Below are 23,280 nucleotides of genomic sequence, written 5' to 3'. Positions count from 1 at the left end.
TCTGGTTCTGCAGCTTTTGTTTACGACCATGTGTGTGTGATTTCCTTGGATTCGCCAATAAAAAGTCCAACTTGCAGTTCCAGCGAGTAATCAGATCCGCCCTTTGTGGTGTTCCACTGTCAAGATTGTGCCAGGAGCAGATGTTTAAAAAGAGGAGCTTTACCTTCCCAACATTTTGGCTATGATGAAACAAACACACATGTATGTGATGGCAGGAACATATGAGCTCGGTTTCTTCCCTCACATGTCAAATATCTTCGTTGTTGTTTTTCAGTCATATTTGTGTATAATAAATAGGCAAATACATTTGCAAGGACAGTATGAAAGCGCATTCTTGATTGCAAGGAAAGGCTATGACATAAGAAAAATCTGATTGGATGATTGGAGGTCACCAAAAATCCAAAATCATTGATACCTGTTGTTGTGAAATATTACCATTCCAGATCAAAGAATGCTCAAAGAAAAGGTTTTTTTTCACCGTAGATTTCTGTTAATCATACATAAGAATGCATTTTATTTAACTTTTGCAGCCTTATTCAGCATTTACTTGAAAGCAGAAACAAAGTTTAAAGATTTTTAAATCTTTTAAATTTGGGGGCGAAGGGGTTTTTCATTCCCTAATAAATTAATGAAAATGGTTTATTTAAATTATGATCTCAGATTTTTACATCATGAATTTTTTCCATTTTTAGATTTTTTAATTATCATTTTTTATACACTATTACAATGTATTAATTTTATTCATAGATTTTTGTCTTATTTGTAATGTAATGTGACACAATACAAACAAACAATTTCCATCTATTGTCCCATGTAGGCTACAATACAATTCAACTGAGAGTGCTATGCCTGCCTGCTAAGCAACAAAACAGAATAACTAAACATACTGTGCCTGCCCCCTCCACATCCCTGGGGTTATCAAGCCCTCAAACAGTGATGCGCCTAGATTTTTGGACAGCAAAGTCATTTATAACATCAGTGAAATCCAGTTTTTGAGCAAGCTCACGCATAATGGAGAGCATCGCTAGGTTGTTAAGCCTGCCCTGTGATCTGGTGGAGTGCAGGTAGTTTTTTATTATTTTCATTATTATTTACTTATTATTATTTTCATTTTACTGAAGGCTCGCTCTCCTCCAGCTACAGTCACTAGCAAAGCCTCGCGCACCTGCTCCCCACGGACTAACATATATCCCTGATCTCCCATCACCTTCTCTCTCCTTGGCTCAATGTGAGCAGCATGTCTTGTCATACCGCAGCTCAATAGGCTACAAGCGGCCGGTGACGGACTCGAATTGGGCTTAGCTCACGGTGATTGCGAACGTAAACATTCAATGTTAGCGGCTGAAACTTCATCATTTTTTCTCGTTCACCTCTATGATCTTCATCTCTTTTTCTTTTTTCTTTTCTTTTCTGTGCACCCGATTTATGACGACTCGCCATGTTTAGAGTTTATAACAATGACAGATTTTAATTTCCACTTCAGAGCACGTACGTAGTGTAGCCTTGAGTGCGTCCGAGCGGGGTTAAACCATTCTCTGCTAAGACAGAGGGGGAGCACTGTACAAAAAAAAGGAAAAAAATATACTATATTTGAAATATTTAATATGTTAGTCTTTAAGTATATATCGAGTACATGATAGTATTTAATCAGACAAGGATTTAAATAAAAAAGAAATATGTGAATGTAAAGTAAAATAAATTAAGGGTCATTCAGGGGCCCCTATGGTCCTGAGGCCCGGGACAATGTACCCAATTGCCCCCCCTGTCGACGGGCTTGACTACTGCTAATGCAAATAATTATTAATATGATAAAAAAAATTACATATATTAAGACACAACAACACCAAAAAATATTGTTTCTATTCAATATATGCACTTATTTTGCTGCTGTCCAAATCAATATGAATGATATTGCACATATGATTGGGCAGTACGAGACTTCTTTTGTCTGTGTGCACACCCCACAGAAGCATTCCCTCCAGCGTGTGCGCGCACTCTGACAGCTCGGACCAGAGCAGAGTGGCGACGTCAAACTTAAGATGCTCAGCAGTCAGCAGCAACTTGGCTCGACCTGATTTGCAACGCTTCGGCTTGCTCCAACGGACCTCAACCTCACACGCTCGGTACGTGACATGCCATCTGACCTGAGTGCATGTATTTTACGTCTGTTCTATATATGAGTTTGTTTGCATGCAACAAATATCAAGGAATCTCATTGTATGTTCACAATAATATGATAGAAAATTATTTATGAAATGGTCATTGACAAACAATGCAAGATAACATGAAGTGACACAGCATGTATCAGATGTTCTGTTACTTCTGCTATGGTTTCTAGTTAGTCTGTGTTGATACTAGAAATGTCCGATACAGATCCGATATTGACGTGTGATGATATCTAATAACTTACATACAGTATGTATTTGATATTGTCATATATCATTGATTATTGTGCTTTCCCCAATATAATAATCACACACAATTACTGCCAAACTATCGTAGCAGTACTGTAATACTGTACAAACGCTGTCCCGAAAATCACATAAAGACTATGATGTTACAGAAAAGGTTAGCTTATTACTAGGCTCAGTCCATTCTCAAAGTTTTTGAAAAAGAAGAAACTACTATCGATTCAACCTCATAGGTGGATTTTAAGGGGGGGCCAAGGGCGCCACCCCCAACCCCCCCCCCCCCCCCCCCCAGTGGTGTCATTGCATGGAATTGACTTTCCTACAGATATAAAAGTTGTAAAGCAATAAAACTGCAACAAAAATGAATGACATGAACAAAAAAAAAAAATTTTTTTATAGTGGGTCAAAATTATTTTTCGAACAGATCATGTGATTAGCACCTTAGATAGTCATTTGCTTTGCATATAATTAAAAAAAATAATAATAATAGGTGAGGGCCATTTTATTTTTCAAATGATTTTTTTCTTTGATTGAAAATAGGTTTTTTGATTGAAGCAACCTTTTGGGGGATTAAATGATTTAGACACAAATGTCCAACCCATAACATGGCCCAAACACAAAAAGGATTGCTTCAATCAAAGAAAAACTTTTTCAATGAAAAATTAAGTGTTCAAATGCAAATTTTTCAATCTCAAATAGTCTTTCGCATTCAAAAACGTTCTCTATGATTCAAATTTTTTCTTTTTTTTTTTTTATTGAAGTATTTTTTCTTTTTTTAAAAATATATATTTTTTAAGCAAGTTACTTTTTGATTGAATAAATACAAAAACGTCCTAGCCAAAATGTGGCCCAAACACAAATCAACATTACTTCAATCAAAAAAGTTGCTCCAATAAAATATTTTTTTTTTAAATTGATCAAAGAAAAATAGCTTTCACGTGCATCTTTTTTTTGAGTTTCAAATTTATTTCTGCATTCAAACATTTTTTTTTGTTGAAGCAAATTTGTTTTTATTGAAAATGTGTATTTTGATTGAACTTTTTTTTCAATTGAAATTTTTTTGATTGAAAAAGAAACTTTTTTTTTTTTTTTTTTTAAATTGAAGCAACTTTTTTTTTAATTGTTAATAAAGACACAAATCTACCTCCGTATGGCTCCGCCCAAGGGATACAATTTTGGACTGGGGTAACTACATTGGCACGACACCGGCGGGAGTACCATATTCAATGGATGACGATCTTGGCGGAAAGTATTGCCTAAGCAGCCTGATTTAGAATTCCCCTCAAGAATGATGGGAAACAAAAAACGCTCATTGTCAACTTATTATTATATTCTTGTAAATTAATTTTATTGCTGACACTGCGTTTCGGGGTCATCAACATGTTGTGCCTCCCCCTGCCCCAAAAGTCAAACTCCACCTATGTTCAACCTATATGGCTTATTATTACCAAACTGGCTCAGAATTGACATATCGATGAAGACAAAATAAATTGCAAAAAATATTGAGCATTGTTTTTTTTACTTGTTTTGTTTAAAAAGATGCCACGCATCTCGAATAACTTATACGAGCTCACTCGTATTTCAAGACCTCTGCACCTCCCTACTTCGGGTATACCCAAATTCTTATACTCTATAAGTACAATGATCCCTTCTCCTATGGGGGCAGTTTGGTATTTACTATCGCCATGAGTTCATTTCATGGTCTTGACTCGTGGCTGTTGACAGTCTCTGTGAACACTTTGGAGGTCAGCGGAGGAGCACAAGTTACAAGAAAGAAAAGGTAAATTTATTATTCCTGCTTGTCCCTGCAAAGCTTTTGTCCCAAAAACTGCCAAACTTAAAAGTTACACCTCTTGCAGTAATCCTAACTTTGACCCCTGTCTCAAACCTACATCCACCATCGTCTCCCTGAAAGCTAACCCTCGACTCCTAACCTTGAAAGTGACATAAAAAAAGACTACGGAGGTGTCTTCCCATGATGTTATTTTAAAAACCGGAGCTCTGAGCTCTGCATGTGTAAACTGGCAACTATCGGAGTTACTGTGGACACACAGGGGACTCACAGGTCGTTAAAAAAGCCCAGCAACGGGTTGTGAAAGCGATTACATCATTGACTTATCTGGGTAAGAAGAGGATTGTGTGCGCATCTTTGGATTTTTCACTTGACGTCCGGACCGTGAGGTATGAGCGTTTGTAAGTGAAGAGCACACATTTCCTGGTTTTGAAAGGCCACAGCTGTGTTTAGCTAAACTCAGCCAGCGCTTCTTTAAAAGACACCACATGAGACCGGGTTGCCATTTCGCTGAACAGCGTACTGGCTTGTGGTGGGCTTTGTGGGAAAACTTTTCTTAGTTTTACCGTAACACTCATCTTCATGGATCACAGCCCAATTGTTTTATGGTTGAATCCCTTGTGGAACTTTGGGTCACGTGAGATCCTTCACAAAGTCTTTAGGCATCATGAAGGTTAGACCAACGCTATGCCGAACTATGCATTAACAAATTAGCTGGTTCAATTAGATTGGATGCCTATTGCTGTCAATGGCAAGTGACTTAAAAAAAATATTTCAACTTATTCACAGATGCCCTCGCGTATCTGTTGAAAAAGTGCAACTTTTGACAAAAATTCGCCCACTCCTACTTGGACCTATGAATCCTGATGCTTATCCTTCTCTGCTCACACACACTTTAAATGTCTCTAATTAGGATTGGCGCACAATTACCACGCCTCCATGTTACAGGAAGGATCATAAAACAGTAAACCAGATTGTACCAGTAAACCACGTGCATCAAACATACACTTAGGCACTGGCTGGTCTTTCAGAAGTCCACTTACTCATCGTCTGAGCCTTATCCGCATTAAAGAACCCGGCCAGGTTGTACCCATGACTCATTACCTGCTGGAAATGACATCAGCTACATAAGTGAAATCACTATAGATTTTTCCAACTCGAGTAAGGCATTAACTTGACGGTCTGAATGGGACAGGTCGCATAAAAGTGGACCATTTCAAATCCGATCTAGGTCACATTTGTATGTGGTTAAAATCCGATCTGGGCCGCATTTGTCCAGAATGTGGTTGCAGTCTGAACTGACAAGTCCCCCAAATCGGAATTCATGCAGCAACTACTTCATCAAAGAGTGAGAGTTAGTGATGGAGCTGTGCATTAGCGTTAGCGCCTAGCTTGAACACTGCTTTTAGGGAAGTGGCGAGCTTGACAACAGTAATAAAAAAAATAAAATGGGGAGTGGGTGGGTGGTACAAGGTTGAGAATGCCGAGTTTCTTTCTGTGCTCCAAATGAGCAATATTTCAAGATTGCTTACACGGCCAAGAGTCGAGACAAACTGTCCGTATATATGTGCGTCATGCACACGCATTGCATGCATGCTATCAATCCATATAAACTTTGAATATGACTAAATGGGGATTATTTATGTCTGTTATCTGTGTCCTATTTTTGGAACTCAAAATATGATCACCCTGGAATGACATTGAGCCAGCATTTGTTGTGATGCTCCTGCGCATGCGGGTCAGTTTGCACAGTGCATCTCGGACTCAAATTAGTGCGCATGCGTGAAACTTCAACAGGCTCAGTGGACAAAGGTAGTTAGAATAGGCACGCTAAAAAAACAGATATGACAAAAAATCGGAATTGTGCATTAGGACCTGCGGTATGAACCTAGCCTTCTTGAATTGTAACATTTTTTTTCCATCCAATTGATTGTTTTTCGCCCACAGATCTCACATGTTGGAATACAGTATGAAATGTTTTGATAGCTGAGAGATGTTTGGGGCGGCTTGACGGCATTCCATGAACACCTAAGATGTGGCCTCCAGACTTTGGACCTCCCGATACTCAAATGACTCTTTCCAGTTTCTTTGAAGATGCAGAAGACCACCAAGGACTGCCATATTCTGGGGTCCAGTCACCCATTCCTTCATTCAGTGCAGGGGCGTGCTGTTCACCCAGGACCTCCTTGGCCTCTCCTGACACGACGTACAAGTCCAACCCTGACAGGTGTGAGGCACGATTTCCCAACAGTCCTGAAACCTTCCATGGGTTCTGTAATAGTTCCCAACCAACTCTTCCTACATCCTACATTCTCCCTGGTTGGGCCACATCTAAAAAACTCCAGAACAACGGTCTCTTCGTAAAACAAGAGCCCACAGAGGACATGTTCCGTAACCAGCTGTGTCTCTGGACCGACTGTTGCACCACCTTCAGAAGCCAGGAGGAATTGGCAAGACACATTGAGAAGGAGCATGTCGACCAGCGCAAGGGCGAGGAGTTTGCTTGCTTCTGGGCAGACTGTGTACGGCGCCGGAAGCCCTTCAACGCACGCTACAAGCTGCTCATCCACATGAGGGTGCATTCTGGGGAAAAGCCCAACAAGTGCATGGTGAGTTGGAAAAAAAAAAAGTGCAATTGTTTGACAACTTGTTTTATGCACACCCTGGAGGGCACTGAAATAGACCCAAAGTTCAGTGATATCACAAACAATAACAATATGCTTTTAAAATATAAGTATAATATAAGTAGTATGTAAATTTGTTTTCATGCAGTTCGAAGGCTGCGCAAAAGCATTTTCCCGCCTGGAGAACCTAAAGATCCACTTGCGAAGCCACACAGGAGAGAAGCCGTATGTCTGCCAGAACATCGGTTGCTTTAAGGCCTTCAGCAACTCAAGCGATCGGGCAAAGCACCAGCGAACGCACCTCGACACGGTTGGTCTACTGTTTTACCACCACAATTATGCTCAGCTATCCAGGTATTTTAGGACTAATAATAATGTTTGTAAATATATTTAAAGATAATTTCTGGAAAGATTCAAAGCCACGTCCCATCTAGCATCCCATCAGATGTCCATTTGTTTGGTTTCTTTAGAGCGCTTTATTGGCAACTTTGCAACCAATAATGACAGCCACTTCAAAAAGATTAGACGTCCATTGTGATCAATGGCAGTGAATGATTTAAGAATTATGAAATCTCTATCCCTTCTGTACAATAATGCAGTGTGCCACTAGGGTTGCCACCTTTCAGAAATAGAAATAAGGGACGCCCCCCACGCGCCCAAAGCCTTACGGGCGAAAAAAAAGGGGCATCCCCAAAACTCCGAAAATGCATAGAAATGATCTATTTTTAGATGAGAAAACTGTATTGTGCACTATGTGGGCATGGCATTCCTTGCAGCAAACTGTTTTTTTTTTTTTCTGCAGGTTAGTGAAAACGAAGTTAAGAATATCGTAATTAACATTTGTGTTGTCGGCACTGAATCCGGTCACGTGACCCATTGACAAGCCAAATTTCTTAAGGGAATGTTCCAGGAAAGCTAACTTCAAGCAGCTGACTCGTCTGCATTCTCTATGAAGTCCAGCATTTTGTTGGTGACCCCAAAGTCTGGACAGCAAGGGGAAACATCTTCCTGCTCAATCTATTTGAGGCATCAGTCTGTTTGGAGAATGGGATGGGTGATGTTAAGATCTTGAGCACACCACCCACTGCCTTTGGACCCAGGACTTGTTTCAACAGTGCCTCTTGCTTTGTTCTCCCCAAAGTCATTTTCTTCACCATTTTGGAATCGTATAAAATCATCTGATTGAGCCTGTGTCCACAGTCAGCGCTATTGTAGCTCTGGCCACGTTTTACTGTGTGCTATACCTGTGTCACCTCAGCTGCAGTAATTTAGAGGGTAGGAGTAGGATGATGTCAAATTATTGCTTTAATTTTGGTATCACTATTAATCAATCAATAGATAGTATATATTCGCAGTAGGACTATTTATTGAGTGTTTATTTGCTGTTAATCTATTAGGAATAATTCCAAATGAGGATCATTAGTTAGCATAACAAAATAAGATGTTCTTTATGAGTACATAAATTCATTCCATATTGATTGATAAGAAATGCATGTTTCCAAAAAAAAAAAACATTCCTGAAAATAATCAACCATAGTAGCAACTGAAATAGCCTAGCTATGCTCCCATCAATGCAAGATGTATGAAGGTAAATATAAATATAGCCTATATGTTATCCATATACAAGAGCATAATAACATACCAAATCAAGCTCAGGGGATGTTTCAGGTACAAAGAATTGTGACGAAGACTCTTCTGGGATCTTATATTCCGTTTGTGGACGTCCTCTGCGGCATGCTGTTTTACACCTCCGTGAGACAGTGCAAAAACTTTCCTGCCTGCCTTGCAGTTCGCTTTATAATCATCATCAGTGACTCTATCGAGCCACGGGTTACCCGAGTCTTCCCACTCCAGTCTATTTTTTGTCGACGTTTCCTCTTTTGAGGATGAGGTGGGGTGTCCTTAGCGTCTGGTGTTGAAGACATCTTTGTTTTGAAAACGCGCGGGGCGGTGCACTGAGCAGAGCGAGCGATGTAACTAGGCAACGAACCCGGAAGTGGAGCGCAGTGCAGGGCAGACAGCAGCGGGCAGGCAGATAACTATCTTGCTGTCTTTAATATCTCCTGCCGTTTTTGATCATTATTGTTGGCTGTGTTCACTCGTGAGTGCAGGTGTGTGTTTGTCTGTGCCAGACGTGCATGGGCTGGGCGCGCCGCCGGAGCCGCGGGTCGAGCGGGATCGCCCCCCCATGGGACAATTGTGAAATACAGAATAAACTGCGTTCCGTATTGGTTCAATACAGAACGCAACTTTTAATTCCCAATTACGGAACGATTCCGTATTTCAAGGGACGGGTGGCAAGCCTATGTGCCACACTTACTTTTGTAACAGCCGGCAAGCAGTACAGACTAAGCATTGATCTGGCAAATGTTACACCAAGAAATGTTTTTTTTTTGTTTTTTAAAAACATACTTATCCTTGTGGCCTCACACAGCCATGCTTATTGCGAGGACAATCAAGAGGTTGTAAAATGGACGGGTGCAAAAAAAAAAAAAAAAACTGTGGGGTTTACATTCCTCTCTTTTTGACTCTTTAAGTCAAAAGTGAGTACGCTTAAAAGTCTAAAATGTCTGATGCTTAATGAAATTATTTAGCTGAAAAAAAATCTGAAAAATTCAGCATTTTGACCTAAGGATCAATTTGTTTTACAGGGAAAACTGTTTGTAAGGAAAACAGAAGCAATTAATGCATATAATTAAGTTTTTGCCTATAGTCTGCATAGCATCAAAGTTGACAAACTGTTAGTTTTACAGGTTTATTTTGACATTACATGTCCTTTTTCCTCATCTAGCTGATATCTTTCCCACACATTAAATCAGTTTTTTTCTTGCAGAAGCCGTACGTCTGCCAGATCCCAGGTTGCACCAAGCGCTACACTGACCCTAGCTCACTACGGAAACACGTCAAGACTCATTCTGTCGGAGGCATGCAGGAAGCCAAGGTACAATAGTCATATACTCATAGGAAGATTATTTTACAATTGTTTTCACATTGGACGAAAGTGTTGGTACTGCGTGTTTATTTTGTCTAAATCTGAGGCGAGCCATTTCTTTTTTGACCAAAGCATTAGGAAAAATGTAGTGTATCACAAAAGTGAGTACACCCCTCGAATTTCTGCAGACATTTAAGTACCAGTATATCTTTTAATGGGACAACACTGACAAAATGACATTTTGACTCAATGAAAAGTTGTCTGTGTGCAGCTTAAATAATAGAGTTAAATTTTTTCCCCCTCAAAATAACTAAAAATATCGCCATTAATGAACCCCTGGCAACAAAAGTGAGTACACCCCTTAGAGAAAGTTGTCAATAGTAACATACATACAACATGTCAACTGTCAATATTTTGTGTGGCCACCACCTTTTTACTCTCCTGGTCATGGAGTTGACCAGAGCTTCACAGGTTGCCACTAGAATGCTCTTCCACTCCTCCATGACGACGTTGCGGAGCTGCCGGATATTTGAGATTTTGCGCACCTCCACCTTCCGCTTGAGGATCCCCAAAGATGTTCTATTGGGTTCAAGTCTGGAGACATGCTTGGCCAGTCCATCACCTTTACCCTCAGCCACTTCAGTAAAGCAGTGGTCATCTTGGAGGTGTGTTTGGGGTCATTGTCAAGCTGCAACACTGCCCTGCGACCCAGTTTCTGGAGGGAGGGGATCATGCTCTGCTGCAGTATTTCACAGTACATGTTGGAGTTCATGTTTCTCTCAATGGAATGTAACTCTCCAACATCTGCAGCACTCATGCAGCCCCAGACCATGACATTCCCACCACCATGCTTGACTGTAGGCATGACACACTTATCTTTGTACTCCTCACCTGGTCACCGCCACACATGCTTGAGACCATCGGAACCAAACAAATTAATCTTTGTCTTATCAGACCATACAACATGGTTCCATTAATCCATGTGCTTTGTTGACATGTCTTCAGCAAACTGTTTACGGGCTTTCTTGTGTACCGTCTTCAGAAGAGGCTTCCTCCTGGGGTGACAGCCATGCACACCAATTTGATGTAGAGTGCGGTGTATGGTCTGAACACTAACAGGCTGACCCCCCACCTCTTCAATCTCTGCAGCAATGCTGACAGCACTCTGAGACGATCTTTCAAAGAAAGCATTTGGATGTGACGCTCAGCACTGCGCTCAGCTTCTTTGGACGACCAACCCGAGGCCTGTTCTGAGTGGCTCAGTTTCAGGGTTTTGGCAGTCTTCTTGTAGCCTTGGCCATCTTCATGTTGTGCAACAATACGTCTTTTAAGATCCTCAGAGAGTTCTTTGCCATGTGGTGCCATGTTGGAACTTTCAGTGACCAGTATGAGAGAGTGTGAGAGCTGCACTACAAATTTGAACACACCTGCTCCCTATGCACACCTGGACCTAGTAACACTAACAAGTCACAGGACATTTTGGAGGGAAAATGACAAGCAGTACTCAATTTGGACATTTAGTGATGTAGTTTCTAAGGGGTGTACTCACTTTTGTTGTCAGGGGTTTAGATATTAATGGCTATATTTTCAGTTATTTTGAGGGGAAAATAAATTGACTCTATTATATAAGCTGCACACAGACTACTTTTCATTGTGTCAAAGTGTCATTTTGTCAGTGTTGTCCCATGAAAAGATATATTTAAGTATCTGCAGAAATGCAAGGGGTGTACTCACTTTGTGATACACTGCAAGTAATACTTCCCTAGCATGATGTTATGCCCTTTAATTAAAATGTAAACTGGTAAAAAATACCTTTTGGATTTGTGGCCCTTTGCAGTAGAGCTATCTTGTTTCCCATAAATAGTAAGACGAAATAAATCCGATACAGGACACACATTTTGTCCTTGGTACAATTAACCCTTTAAGACATTTCTTATGTGCACATCTCTTGGACTTTTATGTATCAGGACAACAGAGCGTTTGGAGGCACCTCTTCTTGAGACACCTCCCAATCCATGTTTGCATAAAAAGCAGTTGTTTGTAGAGTAGGGCGAAGTGAAGCATTACACACACATAGCCTAGAAGTTGGGGAGAGGGAGCCCATTGTTCTGTGGGATCTGGAGCTGATTTGTTGTCTTTGGTGAAAAGTGACATGCTGAGAGGCATGCTGTTGCTTTTGAGCAAAACCACATGAGTTCGCGTGCTGCAATGCGCACCATACAGGGAAACTGCACTTTGAAAATTTGAACCTGGATGTGAATGTGGAACGGGAAAGAATTAGGATCAGAAACCCAAAGTCTCTGAATGGTAAATCAGAGGACCGGGACTGAGTTACAATTTGAATGTAGACCAGGCAACACCTGGCATATGAACATGGAACCACATAGGATATGGGCACACATCATGATTGGATTGGGACTCTAAACCTCACGGGATGTGGACTAGAAATTGCTCAGAATATGGGGCTGGAACATCATAGGATATGGCTGTGGTTCCATATGGAATTTTGACTTGAAACATCATAGAATTTAGACTTAGAACAATGGATAATTGATCTGATTCTATACTAGATTTAAATTTAACTTCACTTAAAACTTCACTTGTGAATGCAAGCGGAGTAGGGTGCATTTATGCTTCATTATGTGCAGCTGCCCTGCCTGGTAGGTATTTCCTGTTCTAAATTTGTCCAATCAATGAGTGCGCCTTTCGTCCATGTAATGCTATTCAGAAAGTTTGGTTGGTGCAGTGTGAATACTGAACTTTTGAAGTGATTTGCAAGTGTTGTTGCAAGGTAGCTCTCCAACCGAACCCTGGTTCTCTTGGTCTAATGTAAAAGTGCCTTTGTTGAATGTAATTTAGACTGGGAAATACATCACATTTTAAAGTGTTTTGTGACAAATACTTAATTAGAACCAAAGGATTTGGAACTGAATGCAAACAGAATTTGAATCTGGAACCAACGAGACACACCACACCACAAGACATGATCATGACTCTTGGTTTCGCGATTTCGATATGCGTAATCTAACAGGTTTATTGGTTACACATGTGGTTTGTTCCTGGAATCGAATTTGATTTGACCTGGTAACAAAGCTCCAAATGATTTTGATCAGATACCACACCTGAATTGGACTCGCAACCAAATGTTTTGTGGATCAGGAGACTTACAGGTTTAGAAGTCAGATCCATATAGAGCAGGTTTAGAGCAGCAGTATTGCTTTGAACTTGCTCAAAAGTGTCATCACATGCTGTCAAAGTCAGACCAGACTACTTCTCTCGCCTTTACTATTGATTATTATCCAAGTGTTTAAAGTATTTATTCTGTTTTCTCACCTTCACAGATTCACGTATACTCATTACCAGAATCTGACCTGATGAACATCTCAGCAATTTCAGGTTTAGAAAAATTCCCAGGTATACCACTACTCGTTAAAGTATTTTTTTCCCCCCATAACACTCCTCTCCTTCTCAATCAGGTTCTTACACAGATGAACGGAACTCAGACGTTGCCCCTAGAGTGGACATCCACTATCTAGGCAAAGAAGGAAGCTTCCATGGGTTGGTAAAATGGTTTACTCAGTGTTTAGTTTACTTTTTGTTGTTATTTACTCAGTCTCCGAGCTGTTCATCTTCTTCTTAAGTGGTCCCCATGTGTTTTGGTTAGTTTACATAGTTGTAACGTATGCTCTTCATTTGGTTTGGACACAGGAAGTGAGTAAGAAAGTTTCAGCCAATCAGATGTGAGGGGAGCTGGCCCACAATCATCAGGCTGATTTATGAAGCCTCCAGCAGAATGCAAGACCCCCTCCCCTCACCTCTTGGGGCCCACAAGAAGGAACGCTTCATCGCTCCATCCAAACCCCCTTTACGACCCCCCGCAACCCCCATTGCATATCATCCCAGCAGTTTTTCTTATTTGGACTTGGCAACTTTCAATTTCCATGTTGAGTCAGAGTGTTTGTGCAAAGTCAGCACATTCCTGGATATCCCCCCAACACCCACCTCCAGCTAAGGTGGAAACAGTATAGTTCAGTAATAACATTTATCCACAGCAAGATATCTTTTAACCCTCAAATCATTTGTTAAAAAAGACCTTGATAGGGGTGGTAGTTCAATATGCCACAAAACAAATATGCCCCTTTGAGACTGCCAGTGGTAAAGGGGCAAACCGATTGGACACAACACAACTAAGAAGGCGATTCTGTGTCTGGACTATTGCCGAAATTTTGAATCACCCATTTGTCGAGTATACGTACCTCAAATTTGGTAGAAATTGGTTGTCAACTGAAAGTGAAACAGCTACTTCAAACCAAAATGGCAGGCTTCCTGTGCATTTTCAGGCATAGTTTCATCTGCTTTTTTGTGTACCCATCTACTCATGACAGACATTACTATTAAAATTCGTCTTGTGGTGGGGGGTCGGAATAATGAAGAAAATGTGCGTCAGAGCGTCCGAAGTGTCGTTAATTTCACCGCAGGACTCGAAAGCCAACTGAGCAAGCGTCATCCAGGATCTATAAATGATGTCAGACTCTTCCCAGAAGATCAGTATCCACAAGCAGCCTGGAACTGGGAGAAAATTCAACCAAGATTTAGTCACTATGTCACTTATAGTTGGACACTTATCTAATAGATTGTCAAGCATTTTGTGCATTTAGGCTTTGGTTTACAAATGAATTAAAAGGAACAGCCTATGAGAGCATAAGTAGACAATAGTTTTGAATCGCAGAATTAGAAAAAAAAAAAAAGCATTTTCAGCCCAGTCTACATTCTGGCCTGGCTGCTTATCATTTGCAAAGCTACAGTGGGGCAAATAAGTATTTAGTGAACCACTAATTGGGCAACTTCTCCAACTTGAAAATAATAGAGAGGCCTGTAATTGTCAACATGGTTAAACCTCAACCATGAGAGACAGAATGTGAAAAAAAAAAAAAACAGAAAATCACATTGTTTGATTTTCAAATAATTTATTTGCAAATCATGGTGGAAAATAAGTATTTGGTCGATACCAAAAGTTCATCTCAATACTTTGTTATGTACCCTTTGTTGGCAATAACGGAGGCCAAACGTTTTCTGTAACTCATCACAAGCTTTTCACACACTGTTGCTGGTATTTTGGCCCATTCCTCCATGCAGATCTCCTTTAAAGCAGTGATGTTTTGGAGCTGTCGTTGGGCAACACAGACTTTCAACTCCCTCCGCAGATTTTCCATGGGGTTGAGACCTGGACACTGGCTAGGCCACTCCAGGACCTTGAAATGCTTCCTACGAAGCCACTCCTTTGTTGCCCTGGCTGTGTGTTTGGGATCATTGTCAAGCTGAAAGACCCAACCCAGCCACATCTCATCTTAAATGCCCTTGCTCAAAATCTCTCGATACATGGCCCCATTTATTCTTTCCTCTACACAGATCAGTCGTCCTGGTCCCTTTGCAGAAAACAGCCCCAAAGCATGATGTTTCCACCCCCATGCTTCACAGTGGGTATGGTGCAATTCAGTATTCTTTTTCCTCCAAACAAGAGAACCTGTGTTTCTACCAAAAAGTTCTATTTTGGTTTCATCTGACCATAACACATTCTCCCAGTCCTCTTCTGGATCATCCAAATGCTCTCTAGCGGACCGCAGACGGGCCTGAACGTGTACTTTCTTCAGCAGGGGGACACGTCTGGCAGTGCAGGATTTAAGTCCCTGGCGGCGCATTGTATTACTGATAGTAGCCTTTGTTACTGTGGTCCCAACTCTCTGTAGATCATTCACTAGGTCCCCCCGTGTGGTTCTGGGATTTTTGCTCCCTGTTCTTGTTATCATTTTGACGCCACAGGGTGAGGAGGGAGTTGAAAGTCTGTGTTGCCCAACGACAGCCCCAAAACATGACTGCTCTTGAGGAGATCTGCATGGAGGAATGGGCCAAAATACCAGCAACAGTGTGTGAAAAGCTTGTGAAGAGTTACAGAAAACGTTTGGCCTCCGTTATTGCCAACAAAGGGTACATAACAAAGTATTGAGATGAACTTTTGGTATAAACCAGATACTTATTTTCCACTATGATTTGAAAATAAATTCTTTAAAAATCAAACAATATGATTTTCAGTTTTTTTTCCGCATTCTGTCTCTCATGGTTGAGGTTTACCCATGTTGACAATTACAGGCCTCTCTAATATTTTCAAGTGGAAGAACTTGCACAATTAGTGGTTGACTAAATACTTATTTGCCCCACTGTATGTGAACCTCTTCACTGCCAAAATTAACAATAATCACCACTTTGGCTACATACTTTTATCCGCATTTTGGTGTGAAGGAGCCAGCATTCAGTCACACAAAAAGCAAATAAATACAGTGGTACCTCGACATATGATCGCTTCGACACACGATTGTTTTGCGATCCCACATAAAATTTGACTCGTCATTTGTTTCTACATCCGAGGACATGCTCGAAATACGACGATTTATGACAGCGCCACATTTTCTTTATTTTTCTGCAAGACGGACACACAGCGGGGTTCTTTGTGGGAGAAATCAAAATGGGTTCTAAGAATGTTAGTGCAGGTGGTGAAAAAAAGGAAAAAGTTTACGCTTACCATTGAAAAGAAGATGGCTTGACAATACGGCCGTAGAATGTCTACGATCTCGACGGTCCTCCTCCGACCTCCGTTCGCCAGTCTTTATAAGTTAAGGTGACAAATATTATTATCGTAACATCGCCAAAGAAATCGCCAGCTTCATCAGGTTTTTAATCATTTATTTGAGAACTTGTGCAACACAACACGCCTACTGTCCGTCGCAGCTCGCGCCAACAAAACATGAAAAGTGAAAGTAAGAACTTGAATGCACTGCATTAAGGGCAAAATTATACCGTACACGTTTGCAGTACAGATCCACCAAGCTCCGTGTTGATTGCGTGCTCCGCATTACGTCAAAAATAGGACAAAATATACCAGCTGCGCACAACTGCGGTCCGGCAGCTCCGTCACCGTCGTGAGCTCTCGTGTGATCGTGCGCGATAACGTGGCATTAAAAACAACGACAAACACTCCACTCAACAGAGAAGCACAGAGAAAGGTGGACATGATTTGACTGAACATTTTTTTCCCGAAATGTTTTTGCTTTTACCATGGGTTCGTGACACCCAGACCATGCCAACAACCCGTTCTCCACTACTGTAATTACTGTTTTAAATTACATAATTTGCATAAAAACTCACCGTCCATCCCCATGGGTTATGTTATGGCCAGTGGCGCCTCCAGAAATTTTTCATAGGGGTGGCCAGATGGGGCCACTTAAAATCTTGGGGTGGCCAAAACTAAAAGCCATAATTTCAGGTTTTCATTATATTATTGCAGTAAAAAGGTCAGGGGGAAACTATCAGAAAGACTTAAGGACACGGCTACTGATATACTTTGGTGTATTGTGTAATAATTGATGTTACTAATGATTTAATGTGCATAGTCCATAACTGTCCAGTCAACATTTTGAGTTCCACAACAATTCTGTTTTATTGTGTTAAGTTTATATTAGGCATAAGGTGTACATTTAACTAGGGCTGTCAAACGATTAAAATTTTTAATCGAGTTAATCACAGCTTAAAAATTAATTAATCATAATTAATAGCAATTTAAACCATCTCTAAAATATGCCATATTTTTCGGTAAATTATTGTTGGAATGGAAAGATAAGACAAGACGGTTATATACATTCAACATACTGTACATAAGTACTGTATTTGTTTATTATAACAAGATGGGATTAACTTTATTAACATTCTTTCTGTGAAAGGGATCAATGGATAGAAAGACTTGTAATTATTAAAGGATAAATGTGAGTTTGTATATTGTGACTAAATATTGCCATCTAGTGTATTTGTTAAACTTTCAGTAAATGATACTGTAGCGACTTAACTGTTCTGCCCAAATGCATGATGGGAAGTGGTGCAACCATTACTGTGTGTGGTGGCTGCAAATGCTATATCTTCTCTGCGTTGGGTACACTACAGTGTGCTAAGAAAAAGATCAACTCCTTTCATTCTTCCCCATGTCGCTTCCCACAATATTTATGGGTGCTGTGGGAGAGATGACAAAGCTCTTGCCAATTAAAAGCACGGCCCCAATGAATGCTTGTATCTACTCCACTCTGCCTCTTATCTCTGTATATAAGTAAAACGGCGCCTTTGAAGGCTGTTTGCGGCAATGCGTGAATGAGTCGTCCAGCGAATGCGTTAATTGCGATAAATATTTTAACGTGATTAATTTTAAAAAATTAATTACCACCTGTTAATGTGATAAATTTAACAGCCCTACATTCAACAAAACAAAATAAATGCATTCATTTGGGATGAAATGCATAACTGATGCTACAACAATCTAACGATATACTGGCAAGTGGGGTGGCCAGTTGGGTGGCCAACCAATTTATAGGGGTGGCCCTGGCCACCCCCTGGTGGCGACACTGGTTATGGCATTCCATGCAGATTCCTTTTAAATGTTGTCCTTATGAAAATGATCTGCTGCATCACAAAACACTTTGTGGCTTTCCATTTCCATGATGAAGCGTTCTTCGTCCATGTTCGCTGGTGTTTAAACCGTGAATAAGCACCTGACCTGTTGGGTCCAGGCCTGGCGCCGCACATTTTGACAGACGCATCTCAGGCAAAAATAGAAAATCCATCCGGTGGGCTCCGGCACGTCGGACATGGTCCGCAGTCAATCGGTAGCGCTGACGTGGCCGGTATAGTTTGAACAATAGACCCTACCCACCGACGTCATAAAACCACGTGCTCGCTGTATGGTTCCGCCTACTTGTCCGTCATTTTGTCTCTGTATTAGCATCGGTTTCAATTGATCGAGGAATTTAAAATGCATTTCATGGAAGACCCGGTGCTTTCTGATGCCGTAAACTCACTGGATGTGTTGCATAAAAGGCGTTATGTGGAAAAGCTTCGTTCTATACAGTCGCCAGATCCATATTTGATGCCTAAATCGATGATTTTTGACCGGCTGCCTTCGCCATCTCTGCCTGACCCTGATATTTACAACTATCTTGTCCACACAAAATCAGCCTATTCTCACGAAAGTTTGAAAAACTTTAAGAGCTTGGAGGCTTATAAATGCTATGTTGCTGGTTGGGTGAAACAGGTCCTCGTACACGAAAATTCGGCAGGAATCTTGTGCTCGGAAGGTGAGTTACGAAATTTTCAATTCAAAATCTTTTGTTCTTGCTAACATCCACTGTCAAGTCTAATGTATTTCATGTCATTTGTCAATGGAGCTAGGGCTTTTAATGTTTATATGGTTTAGCGATAGCACTCTCACGACATACATACGTGTATGTTGTCGGCGATTAGCCTAGCAATGATCTTAATTGTGGTTGTCAGCCCAAAACCCTCTAAATATATATTAAATGCATCTTACCAGATATAAAATGACTACTACATAATCTGTGGTAATCGTTTGGAGCCCAGTTTTCTCGTCGAATTGCAGCAGCCCATCTCGCTCTCTCCTCTCCGTGTCTCTCGGAATCCGGTAGAACTTCAAGTCTCTCCGTCTATCTTCTCTGTTATTGCAACCGACCGCCACACACGCCTTCACCATTTTGATTATTAATGTTAACGAGCAGAAAAACACGCCGTAAATAGGAGGAATGTACGTAGCCGTAACAGGTCAACACGATGTGTTGACGGACAAGTGGGCGGCACCAGTCAGGAGAGCGGAGTTGTGACGTCACGTGGGTAGGGTCTATAGGATAGAATGGAAACGAATTGACTCCGCCACTATATCTTAGCGGATCCGCACCGCAAACGCATCCGGTATAATTTTGCCCTTTCTGTCACGTAAGCCTCACGGTGCGTTCAGGTACACCATGCAAAACACAACCGCCACATTACAACCCGATTCGTTACAGTATTACAGGTATTATTATTATTATTACTATTAATATATCATTATTATGATTTTTATTCATAATTTATTTGTTTTGCTATATTTGCCAGTAGTGTTTATTAATGATTTAGTGTGGCTGTGAACGAATTAATGGCATTATAATGCATTCTTATGGGAAAATCTTGCTCGATATCCGACCATTTCGACCAACAAACAAGGTCCTGGAACAAATTAACTTCGTATGTAGAGGTACTACGGTATATAAATTGGGGGGGAAATTGGACTGATATTCTGATATTATAACCATGTGACACTTTTGATTGACAGGAAGAACATGCAGTTTATGAAAACAACTGAGGCCCGACTGCAACAAAAAGGTATTCAACAAGCTACTGAAACAACACCTGGATCGCAATGTGATGTCACTCCAGTTTAACTGTAGTTTTTTCAGGCGGACTTTTCGGGGACTGGAAAGTATCTCGGCCGATCAGTGATAGAGATTTTGCCATACTTCCTGGCCATTTTTCGCAAGCCTCAGCAGCACCTAATGAAGGTAGGGCTTGCGAACGCACTGAATCCAATACCCAAATTATTTCAACAAACATGGCATCTCTTTACCTCATTGGTTGTAATTGAAGGCGATAGATGTCCAATCCAGTTGGACTAGGAACGCTGACGGTAATCAGTCACTAACAGTGTTGTCACAGATTGCTTGAAAAAAATAATTTAATTACTGATTAGGCCTCAAAAAAGTAATCTAATTACTTTACTTATTACTTTATCATCAAAGTACGTGACTAAGTTACTTTAAAAGTAATTTATCGGTTACTTTTTACCAATTTTTCTCCCTTTGATGCCTCAACATAAGAATGACAGCAGAAAAATTTCATCATATGTAAATGACTTCCCGATAATTGCATTTAAAGAGGAAGATCAGAATTTTTAGCATAAGGCTTAATCTTCGAGACAGCGGGGGTTTAATTAGTCGATGGAGTTGATTTCAACCACTATTGACTCGCGCTAGCTTATCCATTTAGGAGCCCTGAAACTAAAAAAAAATTTTTTAAATGACAAACTGCATGGAATTTATTGAAATCAGCTCCACCAACTAATTAAACCCCCACTAACTCGAAGATTAAGTTTAATGTCAAAAATTCTGAACTTCGGGTTAGGATTTAGGGGTTAGGGTTAACAGCACCTCAGTGCAAATGTAAAACAATGCAAATTCACTGCACAACAATCAACAACACAAATGAATTGTGCAATAAACAGTGCAATAAACACAATGGTGGGGGCAGACGCGAATGTACAACCCGGAAGAACAGCGTACACACATGCGGTCAATTTGGCCAAAAAAAGCACTTTACACTCAATCGAACTTAACAACAAACACATCCCAAAGATGCTAAAGAAACACATCACCTCACAGCATAAATGTGCAACACGAATATGTTGTAAACAATGCTTGCCGACATGGAGCGATGACTACTCGCCATTGCAATGGCAAAGCTACGAAACCGGCTTCAATCTATCACTGGAACCCTCCAGAATGAAGGAAAAATATGTTCATTTATGGATGCACACAGATCAACATTCCCTCGCACGTCTCAACAGATAGCTGCACTTGGCTCGAATGTACACCCCGCGTTTATCACGCCTTTCTCAGTCCCAAAACACTTAGCGCATGTGACTCGAGACCAAAACGGGAAATAATGGTGAGCGGTTACCATAGAAACAAACCCGTAGTGAAAAGATGGGAACCTTTCTAACATTTTCTGTTTGAATTGCTCACCATACATGATTACAATAATCTTCATTCTACATATATTATGAGGCAATACCAAAATAGTAATGCAGAGACAATAGGGAAACAAACTTCAATCAGATTACCGGTTTGGAAAAATAAACGCCTTAGATTGTTTGCTGCTTGACGACAATAGTTCTTTGTCATCAATGGTAATCAATGAGATAGAGATTCTCGAACTTTTTATACAATTGTACAAGAATACCATCCACTGCTGCTTCACCAAGTCACATAACAGTCGTCGTTCTGCCACCCCCCAGCATTTGACTTGATGCACAACATGGATGACGACGACAACTTCCTGTTCCAGGCAAGAAGTGTGGACCGCTACCAGAGTCTTGTGGACAGCATCTACCTGGAGTCATGACCGCCATGTCAGAAAACCAGGCCAAAAACAACATCAGTCGTCCTTGGAGGAAGGGGCGGGGTATTTTATTATTATGACATTTCCACATTTATTTACTCAAGAGAAAAATTGAATGGCTGTAATTTCAGAGTCCAAAAATCCAAGAGCTGTTTTGTCTTCTAGATTTTCCTTTAAAGGCACTTTAAATAATATGCATTCTAAATCAGTAAAGTTACTGCATTGTGCTATGTTCAATTAGCAATAGAATGATTTTGTGCTAAGCTAAACTTTTAGCCTTCGATTATACAGTACCTTTTATTCATTTTTTATGAGATACTATATTTTTAAAGTGCACTTCCATTGGCTGTGTACTGCCACCTAGTGTGCATCTCAATAATTACACTACATGTGGTCAACTGGAAATCAATGGTAAGAAAGATTAGTGGAAAGCGGGGTATGTTGTCACATCTGTCACTCTTTCATAAATATCTTTAAAACACCACATCTTAGAATAATTATTCAATTATTACAGCAAAACTTAATGTCTTGGCTTGGATTTGAAATCATTCTAATTTTTCAAATCTTTTTTTTTAAGTGATTTATCATAGACAGCACTTTGACACTACGATCACCACATCACATAATAGGACGTTGGTTGTCACTTTTAAATTAAATGGGACATTCTTATTTTTTTTTTTTTCCTTATTTTTTTTTTTTTTTTTTAACCTGTCCTGTTCAGCTGTTTGACACAGAGAATGGAAGTCTAAGTGCCCGGATAGTCTGAACAGTTTTAATGTTTCACATTGAGAGTCTGACATACTCCCATTGTGATCATTCAAAATACCTTTTTATTATGACAAAGCAGCGAACAGGAAGGGATTATGGGGGGACAGAAGAAAAGAAATACAAGAGAAGAAAGAAAAGAAACACATACACAAACAAAAACAAGAAATACATTGAACAACTAGATTAGTAACTAATATGCTGGTGCTATCGTCAGCGAGATGTATTTCCGGTTTACACCATGTGGGGGCCTATTGGCCAGTGAAAGAGGGGGATGGGGGTGGGGGTGGCTATAAGCCTATAAGCCAAGTGATTGAAAGGGGTAGAGTGTACACAAATAAAGTTCTGTGATCTAGAACCCAGTAATCGTGTGAATCTCTTATGAGTGTAAGCCCGTTGGCGACCAACCCTACGCCACCGCATCGCCAATCCCGGCACTGGGACCCCCAACCGAGCATGCCCTACCACATCCAGCAGCACGCAATCCCCACCGGGCGCGTGACAGCCACGCAGACGGGCGGAGAAGCCGCGCGGGCGCCAACCCAGGGCCACAGCCCCCACCCAGCCAGCCCGGGGAGGGAGGGCGGGCGGGGGGGTGGGGGGCCAAGCGCAGCCCATCCCTCCTCCCGCAGCCCAGCAAAGGAGCCGTCCCCCCCACCCCCCGGGACCCAGGGTGGTCCCCCGGGCCACCCGCGCACCCATCAACCGGCCTTCAGG

The 23,280-nt window shown here is 40.9% G+C and overlaps 1 protein-coding gene across 1 annotated transcript; it reads left to right on the top strand.

Annotated features, from left to right (window-relative positions):
- Window positions 1-2,015: 2,015 nt before the first annotated feature.
- Window positions 2,016-22,382, top strand: LOC130930186 (zinc finger protein GLI1-like). Its single transcript, XM_057857953.1, has 9 exons — window positions 2,016-2,123; window positions 6,151-6,812; window positions 6,976-7,137; window positions 9,661-9,768; window positions 13,101-13,173; window positions 13,236-13,317; window positions 19,958-20,007; window positions 20,082-20,183; window positions 21,695-22,382. The coding sequence occupies exons 2-9, from the start codon at window positions 6,237-6,239 to the stop codon at window positions 21,799-21,801; spliced, it is 1,260 nt and encodes a 419-aa protein (XP_057713936.1). The 5' UTR covers window positions 2,016-2,123; window positions 6,151-6,236; the 3' UTR covers window positions 21,802-22,382.
- The last annotated feature ends 898 nt before the right edge of the window (window positions 22,383-23,280 follow it).

This window comes from Corythoichthys intestinalis, chromosome 14 (genome assembly GCF_030265065.1).
Source record: "Corythoichthys intestinalis isolate RoL2023-P3 chromosome 14, ASM3026506v1, whole genome shotgun sequence".
Taxonomy (NCBI): domain Eukaryota; kingdom Metazoa; phylum Chordata; class Actinopteri; order Syngnathiformes; family Syngnathidae; genus Corythoichthys; species Corythoichthys intestinalis.
This window is presented reverse-complemented; position numbering and strand designations above follow the sequence as displayed.

Excerpts from the sequence above, each read along its gene's own strand:
- LOC130930186 (XM_057857953.1), top strand. The coding sequence starts at position 6,237 with ATGTGGCCTCCAGACTTTGGACCTCCCGATACTCAAATGACTCTTTCC. Across the intron at positions 6,813-6,975 it reads AAAAGCCCAACAAGTGCATG|TTCGAAGGCTGCGCAAAAGC; the intron begins GTGAGTTGGAAA and ends GTTTTCATGCAG. Across the intron at positions 13,174-13,235 it reads AGGTTTAGAAAAATTCCCAG|GTTCTTACACAGATGAACGG; the intron begins GTATACCACTAC and ends CTTCTCAATCAG.